This window comes from Octodon degus, unplaced genomic scaffold, assembly GCF_000260255.1.
Source record: "Octodon degus isolate 3935 unplaced genomic scaffold, OctDeg1.0 scaffold00032, whole genome shotgun sequence".
In the NCBI taxonomy this organism is placed as follows: domain Eukaryota; kingdom Metazoa; phylum Chordata; class Mammalia; order Rodentia; family Octodontidae; genus Octodon; species Octodon degus.
In genome coordinates, this window is record NW_004524608.1 from 1567476 (window position 1) to 1578528 (window position 11053).

An 11053-nucleotide genomic window follows, 5' to 3' on the forward strand; every position below is an offset into this window, starting at 1 on the left:
CTTACCCTTTTTAAGGTTGGAAGAGTTTCAGAGTAGAGAAGAAGCAAGAATTATGAAATAAGGAGGGGAAGATGATTCATGAATATGTGATCCTTTGTCACCTCATGGATATAAGTTTCAACTTCCTTATCTCATTAGCCTGTGAACATTTGTGTTGTCATTTATTCCTTTTAATTTTCTATTCCTTATTTACCTTCTCTTTCCCCTCCCTACATGAATATGTTGTGCGCACACACACACACACACAGAGTGAGGCAGAATGGATTTGGGGCAAGTCCCTTCTAGATATGCAAGTATTTTGGTACTTTTGAGTAATGGAATCCAGTCCTTGACCTGAATTCTTCAGTACAACAAGCCCAAATTACTATGTGATCCTCTTTTGAGTTCTGACCTTTTTAGGACAAGCAAGCAGATTCGAGTGTTGGTTGCCTACAAACTCTGTTTCTTCTGTTTTGTAGTGCTGCATTGGATGTGGAATTATCTGATGATTCCTTTCCCCCAGAAGATTTTGGCATTGTCTCTGGTATGCTCAATGTCAAATGGGACCGGATTGCCCCGTATCCTCTTAGCTCTGTTTAACAGGGGCTGGGAAGGAGGAAGGAACTTAGCAGCAAGGGGGTATCAGGCAGGTTGGCCTGCATGGCTGTTCTGTTATACCTCTGGATAAACCAAAGCAAGAGGGACCACTGTACATGTGTAAGCATGATTTAGAGCAGACGCAGGGCTGGGGAGATGGCTCAGTGGAACAAGCGCAAGGGTCTGAGTTCAATCCCCAGTTCTGAAAAAAAAAAAAAAGATGACGAGATCACCACATATGTTGGCAGCTGTTTTGGGAATGGTACATTTAGTCCACGAGATGAAAGATGGTTGGCACAGTAGCTTCATCTGTTTTCCCTCCCTTAACTCTTGGGCCAGCGCTAGCAACGTCTCGCACACTGTGGTCCTGAGACCTCTCAAGGCTGGTTACTTCAACTTTACCTCGGCAACCATCACCTACCTGGCCCAAGAGGATGGGCCTGTTGTGGTGAGTTACCAAGTTCTGAGAGGACAGGGCTTGGCTCTGCTTTCCCTTAAAAACTTGCAGGGGTGGGGACTGGGGAGATAGCTCAGAGTACTAAGCGCATGCTTAGGCAAGCGCAGGGACTGGGGCTCGATCCCTGGTACAACATGCCACGCCGGCCCCACCCTTGGGCATGCTGAGCCAGCGACCTAGTCTGAGCATGGTGGTACACGCCTGTGATCCCAGGCACTGGGGAGGCTGAAAACAAGAGGATCACTATAAGTCTGATCTACATAGTGAGACCCTGTACCAAAAAAAAAAAACAAAACCAAAAACGTGCTGAAGTTTCTGCAAATGCCACTAAATTCTGAAGGCAACAAGATTGGCCAGGAGAGGGGCTGGTGAGATGGCTCAGTGGTCTAAAGCACCTACTTAGAACAAGCTTAGCAAAACACAGGGACCGCAGTTCAATTCCCCCAGCACCACATGTCAGCCAGCCCTGCCCCCTGGTGGGCTGAGCTGGCCACACACACAAATAAATAAATACAATTTAAAAAAAAAAAAAGATTGGCCAGGAGGTGGGTGTCACCCTAAGGGAGTAGCTTCATAGGGAAAGGTTTGGAAGGAGCAGTTGAAGTGCATGGGGGGATGCCCTGGAATTCCCTTCTTCCCTCTGCTTTCCTTGTAGTCTGGAATGTGTCAGCTGCTGCCTGGTTCATTGCTGCCTTTGCCCTTTAGTCATTTTCTAAGGCACTGCCAGATTATTTCAGGCTCTACTGCTCCTGCTTCCCTTTCCTGAATGGCCTGTTTTTGCCCTCGAGGCTAAACTGTTCCGCCTGTCCGTATTCACAGTCTGACCACCCAGCTGTCCTTGACCTACTGTCATCCTCTTCTGGCCCACCACACAGCTCCTGCCTGGACCTCACCCCTTCCTCAGCACCTGCCCTTTTCTCTTTGCCTTTGTCCTCTGAAACTCTGTCCTACACCTCATTATCTGAACCCTTCTTGAGAACCAGCTCTGAGCAGTCTCCTGCGCATCATACTGACCTCCCCTACTCAGTCTTTCCTTAAACATCATTGACTGTGCCTAAACTTGGCAGCACTTGCTCTGTTACTTCTGTTTTCCATGGTTTGTTTGTTTGATTGATTGATTGATTGATTGATTGATTGATTTGGTACAGGGTCTTGCTATATAACTCAGACTCGTAGTGATCCTCCTGTCTCAGCCTCAGGCGCAGACCGCCATGCCCAGTTTCGGTGGCTAGCTCTTTTGGGGGCTGGCATGGCATGTGGTACCGGGGATCAAATCTAGGTCCTTGCACTTGCCAGGCAGGCACTTAGACTGCCGAGCTATCTCCCTGGCCCTTCAGTGATTTGCTTGCTCGCTCGCTCTTGCATGCTCGCTTGCTCGCTCTCTTTCTTTTTTTTGAGTCAAGGTCTCACTATGTAGCCCAGGCTGGCCTTGAACTCACAATGATCTATCTGATCTATCTCCCTCAGCCTCCTGAGTGCTGGGATTACAGGTGTGTGCTACCACACCTGGCAATGGGTTTCTTTCTTTCTTTCTTTTTTTGGCAGAACCTGGGAGCAATGGGTTTCTTATGAGTGGGTCTTCTTCCTCCTCCTCCCCTCCCTTCCCATTTCATTATAAGTTGCTTGAGGTCAAGGACTGCAATTCTAATATTTAGTGGATAATCTTTTGATTGATTAATGCCATTGATTATTGAGTCCTTGCAACTGTGGAAACTAGCAAAAGATTGAGATTCTGTCCAGCCTTCAAAGTTCAGACCTTGAAGCTGAGCAGGGTGACACAGGCTTTAATCCCAGCTGCATGGGAGGCTGAGGCAGGATTGCAAGTTAGAGACCAACTTTAGCAAGATCTGTTTCAAACTAAAACTTAGCAAAAGCAGTGGGGCTATAGCTCAGTTGAGGAGCACTTGCCTAGCACGCACAAGGATCAGTCACCAGTGTTGCAGAAAAGAAAAACAAAGCCTGGTTGTACATTTATGAAGCTAAAATTCCTGGTCTTCTGACAGGACCGTACATGGAAGCTGTAGGTTTAGTGAGTTCAGGGTAAAGAAGCAACTTGACAGACATCTGTAGAGCGCAAAGAAATCTGAAGTGCTAGCCAGGTACACTGGCTTGTGCCTATAGCCGATGCTCTCAGGAAGCTGAGGCAGCAGGTTCTTGAGTTTCAGGCCAGCTTGAGGTGCATCATGGGACTCTGTGTCAAAAAACACAAAAAATTGAGAGAGGGCGTGATGGTGCATACCTGTAATTCCAGCACTGGGGAGGCTGAAAACAGGTGGATCACCATAAATCCGAGCTGCTTAGTGAGACCCTATACCAAATACATAGTAAAAAATTAAAATTCTTTTAACACTCAGTGTACTTTTTTTTTGGTGGAACCGGGGATTGAACTCAGGCCCTTGCACTTGCCAGGGAAGTGCTTATTCCACTGAACCATCTCCCCAGCCCTCACTGCACTTTCTAAAATTCCCTTTTGCTATCCCACCTGGAACACACAATCCTAGCGGTGTTTTCGCATCTGTGTCAGTTCTGCTTTCAGAACAAGCCTCAAGACTGTTTCTACCTGGGGCTGGGTGGGTTAATGAATGTAGGATCTAAGAATCAGCTGCCACCTTGGAACACAGTTGTTTGCAGTGTGCTCCAGATGCCCAGCCGCCTCTCAGAGCAGAGGAATGTGGCCTGGCCTCGGCCCTCCTCGGTGCTGTATGTTTGGGTGGGACGTTATACTTTCAGAAGACTCCTCAGCATTTATTTGTGCCTCATATCAGCCTGCGAAGTAGGAAGAGTGTTTCACTTGAAAAGTGAGTATGTGCTTGCCCTCAGCACGTCACGCCTGTGTACACATGGGCCTGTGGGGCAGCTGCCAGGTGAGCAGTGTCACCCCGTGCAGAGGCTGAGGCCGTGCCTGGAGGATTGAGCCTTAACCTCAAATGCACAGTTGACTGGCTTTATTTATTTTTTATTTTATTTTTTAAAGAACAGAATATATCTATTGGGGGAAAGAAAGCTGTCCAAGAGAGGGACCGAAGGAGACCCAAGCGGGTTGCCTGGATGACTTTTTGTTTCTTAAATGCTTTAAGAAAATGATTTTGGGGCTGGTGAGATGGCTTAGTAGTCTAAAGCCCCTACTTAGAACAAGCTTAGCAAAGCACAGGGACTGCGGTTCGATCCCCCAGCACCACATGCCAGCCAGCCCTGCCCCCTGGTGGACTGAGCTGGCCACACACACACACACACACAAATAAATAAAATTTAAAAAAAAAAATGATTTTGGGGGCTGGGGAGATGGCTCAGTAGAATAAGCGTTTCCCTGCTTCCCTGGCAAGCGCAAGGGCCTGAGTTCAATCTCCAGTTCCACCCAAAAAAAAAAAAGAAGAAAAGAAAAGAAATGGTTTTTCGGGGGCTGGGGAGATAGCTCAATAGAAGAAGTGCTTGCCTGGCAAGCACAAGGGCCTGAGTTCAATCCCTAGTTCCGCCAAAAAAATGAAAAAGAGAAAGAAATGGTTTTTCAGCTGGCCTGATAGCTCAGCAGATTAAAGCACCTGCTTAGACAGAGTGCCGTGGCCAGGATTTGATCCCCGTTGTGTGGTGCCGGCCCCGCCCACGGTGCACACTGAGAGGGCAATTAAGACTGGGCATGGTGGGGCCAGGGAGATGGCTCAGTGGAATAAGTGCAAGGGCCTGAATTCAATCCCCAGTCCCACCAAAAAAAGCCTGGGTGTGGTGGTGCAAGCCTGTAATCCCAGCACTTGGGAGGCTGAAAACAGGAGAATCACCACGAGTCCAATCTACAGTCCCTGTAGACCCTGTCCTAAGTACAAAAAAAGAAAACAAGCAATGGTTTTTCTTAGGCCTCCTGCGTCCTAATTTTTTCCTCCCAAGGGCTAAGAGAATCATCCACCTCCTTCTAGTTCAGAAGCTTTCCCTCATCTCCCCCAACAGCCTCTCTCCATGCTAGGGCTAGAACCCAGGCCCTGCTAGGCAAGCACTGTACCTCAGGGCAACCCTTGGCCCTTCCTCATGTTGAAGCACTGGGACTCCTTGGGAACTAAGACTATGGTGATTAGAGTTGGGTGGCTTGGGGTGCCCGTCCCCACGTGAGGTGAACTGCAGGCTTGGCCTAATGTTCTTTTCTTCCTTTCAGATCGGGTCTACCAGTGCACCCGGACAGGGCGGGATCCTGGCTCAGCGCGAGTTTGATAGAAGATTCTCCCCCCATTTTGTAAGCTTATGGTCTCTTTTCATTTCCCTGGTATGTGAGCACCCTGTAGATTCTGGAACGTCTCAGTCTGTAGGTGATTTGTTGGTTGGCCTGCCCCTGGCTGGCTTCTCCTGGTGTCTAATAGAGACAGCCACCAAGTATCCCAATTTAACCATTCCCAGAGATTTTCATCAACAAGATCACCATAGCCAGAGCTATAGAATTGGCCTTTTCAGGGGGCCGGGGAGATAGCTCAGCAGAATAAATGCTTGCCTGGCAAGCGCAAGGGCCTGAGTTCAATCCCTGGTTCTGCAAAAAAAAAAGTCAAGGGGCTATTTTGAGATTTAAAATCTGGTTAGCTTTAGAGTCATAGAGCATTGAGAAAGCAAAGTGGGATATTTGTTGTGGTTGAATGTTGGGAGGAAATTTTTTGAGGACTTGACTAAAATACTGATTGAAGGAATTCATTTATTCATTCACTTTCTATTATGTGCTCATTCTAAACTTTGCTTCAGGAAACAGTGGTCATGACATAGTCCCTTCCATTAAGATTGTATAGATTTAGGGGGCTGGTGAGATGGCTCAGTGGTCTAAAGCACCTACTTAGAACAAGCTAAGCTAAGCAAAAACACAGGGACCGCGGTTCAATCCCCCAGCACCACATGCCAGACAGCCCCGCCCCCTGGTGGGCTGAGCTGGCCACACACACAAAATGAATGAATGAATGAATAAATAAATAAATAATTCTTTAAAAAAAAAAAAAGATTGTATAGATTTAGAAGACTCGGTGCATAAATGGAAAACTGGATTAGGTGGCGCATTCCTATAATCCTAGTACTCTGGGAAGCTGAGGCAGGATTGTATGTTTGAGCCTAGCCTGGGCAATTTAGCAATTGAGTGAAACTACTTTAGAATAAAAAAGGAGGGCTGGGAAAATGGCTCAGTAGAATAAGTGCTTCCCTGGCAAGTGCAAGGGCCTGAATTCAATCCCTGGTTCTACCAAAAAAAAAAAAGAAAAGAATAAAAAAGGATTGGGGATATAGCTTAGTGTGGAGGCCCTGAGTTTAATATCCATACTGTTAAAAAAAAAGGGGGGGGGGGCTGGTGAGATGGCTCAGTGGTCTAAAGCACCTACTTAGAACAAGTTTAGCAAAGCACAGGGACCGAGGTTCAATCCCCCATTACCACATGCCAGCCAGCCCCGCCCCCTGGTGGGCTGAGCTGGCCACACACACACACACACAAAATAAAATAAATAAAATTTTTTAAAAAAGCTAATGCAAATTTCTTTAAAAAAAAGTAAATGGGGGAAGTGCTATGATGTGGTTTTATGGCCAGTGCTGAAGGAACATGCATCGGTCTCTCCTGGCATTCCATCCTCAAAGGTCAAAAAAAGTTTAACCAATCAAGAGGGAAGAGCAGCATCCTAGGAAGAGAGAGCCACTCAGACATGAGAAAGCGTGTGACCCCAGAGCAGCAGGTCATTTCTGGAGGCTGGAAGGCAACAGAGAGGTGGAAGCCTAGAAGAGAGGGCCACCGGCATAAACCTGAGGGCAGCCCAGGGGAACCCTGACAGTAGGGGACAGAGCTGGGCAGCTCCATTTTCTCACACTGTGGAAGCTAGTCGGTGCTGAGTCAGGCAAGGCCCTGGCTTCACAGCCTGAAAGCCTGATTGGTCCTTCAGAGCCATTCTGTATCAGGCATAGTCAGGGAGGAGCTTTCCAGTGTCTGCTTGAAGTTGGGCTAGACTGCTTTCCTTGCTCACTGGTCCTGTTCCTTCCCTGCCTGTTTCTGTACCCTCGTCCTTTGTTTTCCTCCACAGCTGGACTGGGCAGCCTTCGGAGTCATGACCCTTCCCTCCATCGGCATCCCCCTGCTTCTGTGGTACTCCAGCAAGAGGAAATACGACACACCCAAAAACAAGAAGAACTGAGGGGGCTCTCGCCCTCCTCTCCCAAGAAACCAGGTGCTTTCCAGGCTCCAGAGGGTCTCGCAAATGTAGTCTCTTCGTCCTTAGCCTTGGCCACCTTCTCCTGGATCCTGCGCTTAGCCAGAGTAAAGGACTGGACCTGGGAGTCTTTGGGGGCCTCCTTGGTTCCACCACGAAGCCATACAAACTGGGCTGCCTTTGGCCACAGCCTGCAGCCCACAGTGCTTCTGAGCCCCCACTGAGGTGCTGTCGGTATATTGCTGGCCATGTGCGCCCTTGGGAGTCCAGGAGAGACCTTTGGCTGCCTGAGCCCTCCTGACCCTGCCCTCCCCCGTCGGAAAGCTGTGGGACTCTTGGAGGCCACCTAGTCTCTGTCTGGGTAAGGAAGCGCTTACCAAATGGGGTTTTCTAATAAAAACAAATACCACACTGACTTGTCTGTTTTCCTGTCAGCTGGTGAGCAGAGGTGGTTGCTGGAGCTCAGGCCAGAGTGCCCTGGCTCTTGGACAAGTCAGCCAAGTTGTCTCCTTGCCATGGGGCTTTGGGTGGTCTGTCCCTTCTGAGTCTGTCTTCCCTGAGTGCTCGCCACATGGCAGTCATGATGTGTCCCCTGAACTTTCCCTGTCTGCCAGCTCTCCACAGCTGGAGGAGGTGGTCCTTAGCCCTTCCTGTGCCTTGTCCCTCTGATCCATTTACCACCACTCTTGAGAAGCTGGTGCTTCTCTCTAATTCCAGCCCCTTTCTTGTTGCGGAACTAGTGTTGCTTGAGCTCGAGTGTGTTTATTTTTGATGCCCTGTGCTCTAAGCCCAGGGCAGGAAGAAGTGCTAGATCCCTGGCTTGGGGCCTGACATGGAAGGGCAGCAGGGAGAAGCCAGTGTAAGCTGACTCTGTCCAACCCAGGAATGCCGTGGTCTGAGAATGGCCTCCCAGGCAGGAGGGAAACCCAACAAACAGCAGCTTTGTTCCCCTGCCCAACCGGTTTAACCTTTCCCTTGCCCAGCAGCAGGAGCCTCTGGGCCCCAGAAGATGAAAAGGACATGGAGACAGCGGGAGGCTCCAAATGGAGTTGCCCTCCGCCAGCTCACCACCCTCTTTCAGGGGCTGCGCCTTGGACATCCCAGGATGGGCCAGGTCAGAGGGCAGGAAAGATATTTGCTTGTGTTCATTGTGCTTCAGTGGAAACCTGGAAATGCTCAGGAGAGGGGAGAACAGGGCAGCGGGTCAGAGGCTTGGGTAGTTCAGTACTTAGCGTCTTGCTCTCCAGGACTCGGATGTCTGCTTCTGGAGCAGGGAATCCCTCTCCATCTGTAGAGTTGTCACCAGATATAAAATGAGTTAACCTAGAGGAGGAGGGGTTCTGGTGTACAGCTGGGTTTTGTGCACCTCCTAACTGGAAGGTAGATTTTTTTTTCCCCTGGTCCACACTCCGTACTGCTCTCCTGAAGGCCTGGGAGGTCTGTCTCTGCAGAACTCAGTACTTTGTGTCTGGTGCTTGTTATGGGGAAGGAAACTAGGAGGGGGACCCAGGAGCCCACAGCTGACAAGAGAAGCATTGTAGAGGCTGTTCGTGTCTCGGGGCACCTTGAAAAGATGCCAAAACCAGATACTTCATCTCTCAAGAGATCAGCTTCCTTGGAGTCAGGATGGAATTTGAACCTCCCTTAAGTGGTAGTGGTGGAGAATATAAGAGCTTCTAAAATCTATAGACACAGAGACTTAGAGGAGTAGTTGGTGTGGGGACTGCGCCCTCTTACCTTCTCAGTAAAGGAAGTCTGATAGGATGAGTGGCAGCCAGCTTAACTGAAGATCAGCCTCTGGAGGCCCAAACTTGACCTTCAGTTGAAGGCAGCTCTGTGAGGGGGGAAAAGGTGAGAAGGTACTAACCCCACCTCCTTCCTGGAGATTGGGTGCCCAGCCGGAGGCGCCTCCCTAACAGGCAACACGGATACTGACCCAGCCACCAGAACCCCCACCCTCTGCAGACCAGCTGTGGAGCCCTCCCACGTTGCCCACATTTTAGCTGGCATCTGATCATCTACACACCCAGCCCTGGTACCAGGAGGAGCCAGTGCCTGACTTCTGCCCCTTTCCTATAGTAGGCCTTTAGACTCTGCCTGAAGAAAGTGAACGGAAGTAGCTGTGAGAATTTCCGCCTAGCTGCCCCACTTTGGTGTTCACTGGCTGTATGAATTCAGGAGGCTACTTCTCCATGGACAGCCTGTTTCAGCCTCTGGATAATCCCAAAATAGAGGATTTCTGAGGGCCCTCACTTGTAAAATGGTTCAGGTATTTCCTTTTTTTTTTTTAGAGACAGGGTCTCTCTGTGTAGATCAGGGTCTCACCGTGTAGCTCAGGGTGGCCTTGAACTCTCAGCGATCCTCCTGCCTCAGCCTCTCAAGTGCTGGGATTATAGGAATGTGCCACCATGCCAAGCCTCTCCTGTGTTCTCATGCAGGAAGAAACAACCAACGTCACTTTCTTACAGTGCAGTTTAGGCCCCAGCCAGGGCTGTCTTCTTACTCTCACTCAGAAGAAGGATTGACGATGGAGCACCTAACTGGATCCTCTCACTAACAGATCAGGAACAACCCAGTCAAGGGGCTACAAGGGTACAGGCAGGTGGCAGCCTGCACAGCTATTGACTGCTACCAGCCTGGCATTCATTGTCCATTACAATATTTGTGCATTTCTAGCTGACATCTGTCCCAGTTTTCCACATGAAGGAGTGATGCTCAGATAACCGAGCTCTCCTTACCAGGGAGTTAGCAGAGTCAGCCAAGGTCCCTCGGCTCTAGCAAGCCTTTTTCCTAGATGCCATGGCCCACGGAGGTTCCCTCAGGAAGTCCAGGGTCTACCCGTCTGTCCCCTGCCCTGGGGGGAGAAGCAGGTGAGTCAGCCACACACTCCCCTCAAGCTGTTATCAGGGAGAGGGTGGAGGAGCCGGCCAAACATCCTGCTGCCGTCTCCACAACAAGCAGTGCCATGAGTCCTGTGTGTGCCCAGTTGCCTGGCCACCCTGTTCCTGTTGGCGAAAGCCAATGCTCTCTTCATAAGGAGCTGCCTTGTAATTGCTCCTCCCTGCGCTTTCATACAAAAAACACAATATTTCCTTCTCCACTGCTGTAACCTGCCTCTTAAAGGGACCACCCAGCCATTTTGAAGGCCACTGGGAGAGGGGGTAAAGGACTGAGGATCCCACAAGCACCCTGCCGTTCAGCAGGCTCCAAGGGGTGGCTCCTGTCCTGAGATGCCCTCTTTCTTTCATCCCTGGTTCCTCCTTGCCCCTGACAGAGGGAGGGTGACAGTTTACTGGGGGATCAGGCTCCCACATCCACTCTTGTGGGGTAAATCCAGCCGAGCTTCCCGCACCTGTCTCCACAGCAGCCTGAGTCCTGTGGCCACCCTTTGTCCCGGAAGGCCAAGGACAGGGCAGAGGCACAGAAGGGGTTAAAAGGCCTGGGCATGGCAGTCTAGGGTGTTTGAAGTAGGGCGGGGAAGGGAAGGGCCGAGTGGTTGGAGAGGCAGCTGGTCTGGGCTGGAGAGAGTCCTGTCTCCTCTGTAGCTCGTGGACCATGAGCAGCTCCCTTAGACGGCCTGAGAGCGGAAACCCTAGCGCAGTGCTGGACTGGATCCTTAAAGGGACGACCTGAAGCAGAAGTTTTCCAGTATTGAAGTCACCAGCTGAGGACAGGGACAGGTTACCCCTCTGTGGGATATCTCCCAGGTCTGGTGAGTTTCCTTCTTCCCTATCCTGGATCCTCACCTGCTGAACGGGCGTTCCCCCGGAAGCAGACACAGCCAGGACCCCGGAACACCCCAGGACGAGGCAGAATAATTCATAGCTTCTCCCACCAACCTCCTGCATTTGCTTACTATTTTTTAATTAGGGAC

The 11053-nt window shown here is 50.0% G+C and overlaps 2 protein-coding genes across 4 annotated transcripts in view; both read left to right on the forward strand.

Moving 5' to 3' along the window:
* Positions 1-7594, forward strand: part of Ssr2 (signal sequence receptor subunit 2) — a 9062-nt gene extending 1468 nt beyond the window's left edge. For both annotated transcript variants that reach the window (XM_023713822.1, XM_004629748.2), the window contains exons 3-6: positions 459-557; positions 916-1024; positions 5175-5252; positions 7054-7594. In XM_023713822.1, the coding sequence (XP_023569590.1) occupies positions 459-557; positions 916-1024; positions 5175-5252; positions 7054-7164 (397 nt within the window). In that variant the 3' untranslated portion in view covers positions 7165-7594. The remainder of the gene's footprint in view (positions 1-458; positions 558-915; positions 1025-5174; positions 5253-7053) is intronic.
* A 3077-nt stretch (positions 7595-10671) lies between these two features.
* Arhgef2 (Rho/Rac guanine nucleotide exchange factor 2) overlaps positions 10672-11053 on the forward strand; it is a 58570-nt gene continuing 58188 nt past the window's right edge. For both annotated transcript variants that reach the window (XM_023713565.1, XM_023713566.1), the window contains exon 1: positions 10672-10891. The gene's annotated coding sequence lies outside the window, so the exon portion shown is untranslated. The remainder of the gene's footprint in view (positions 10892-11053) is intronic.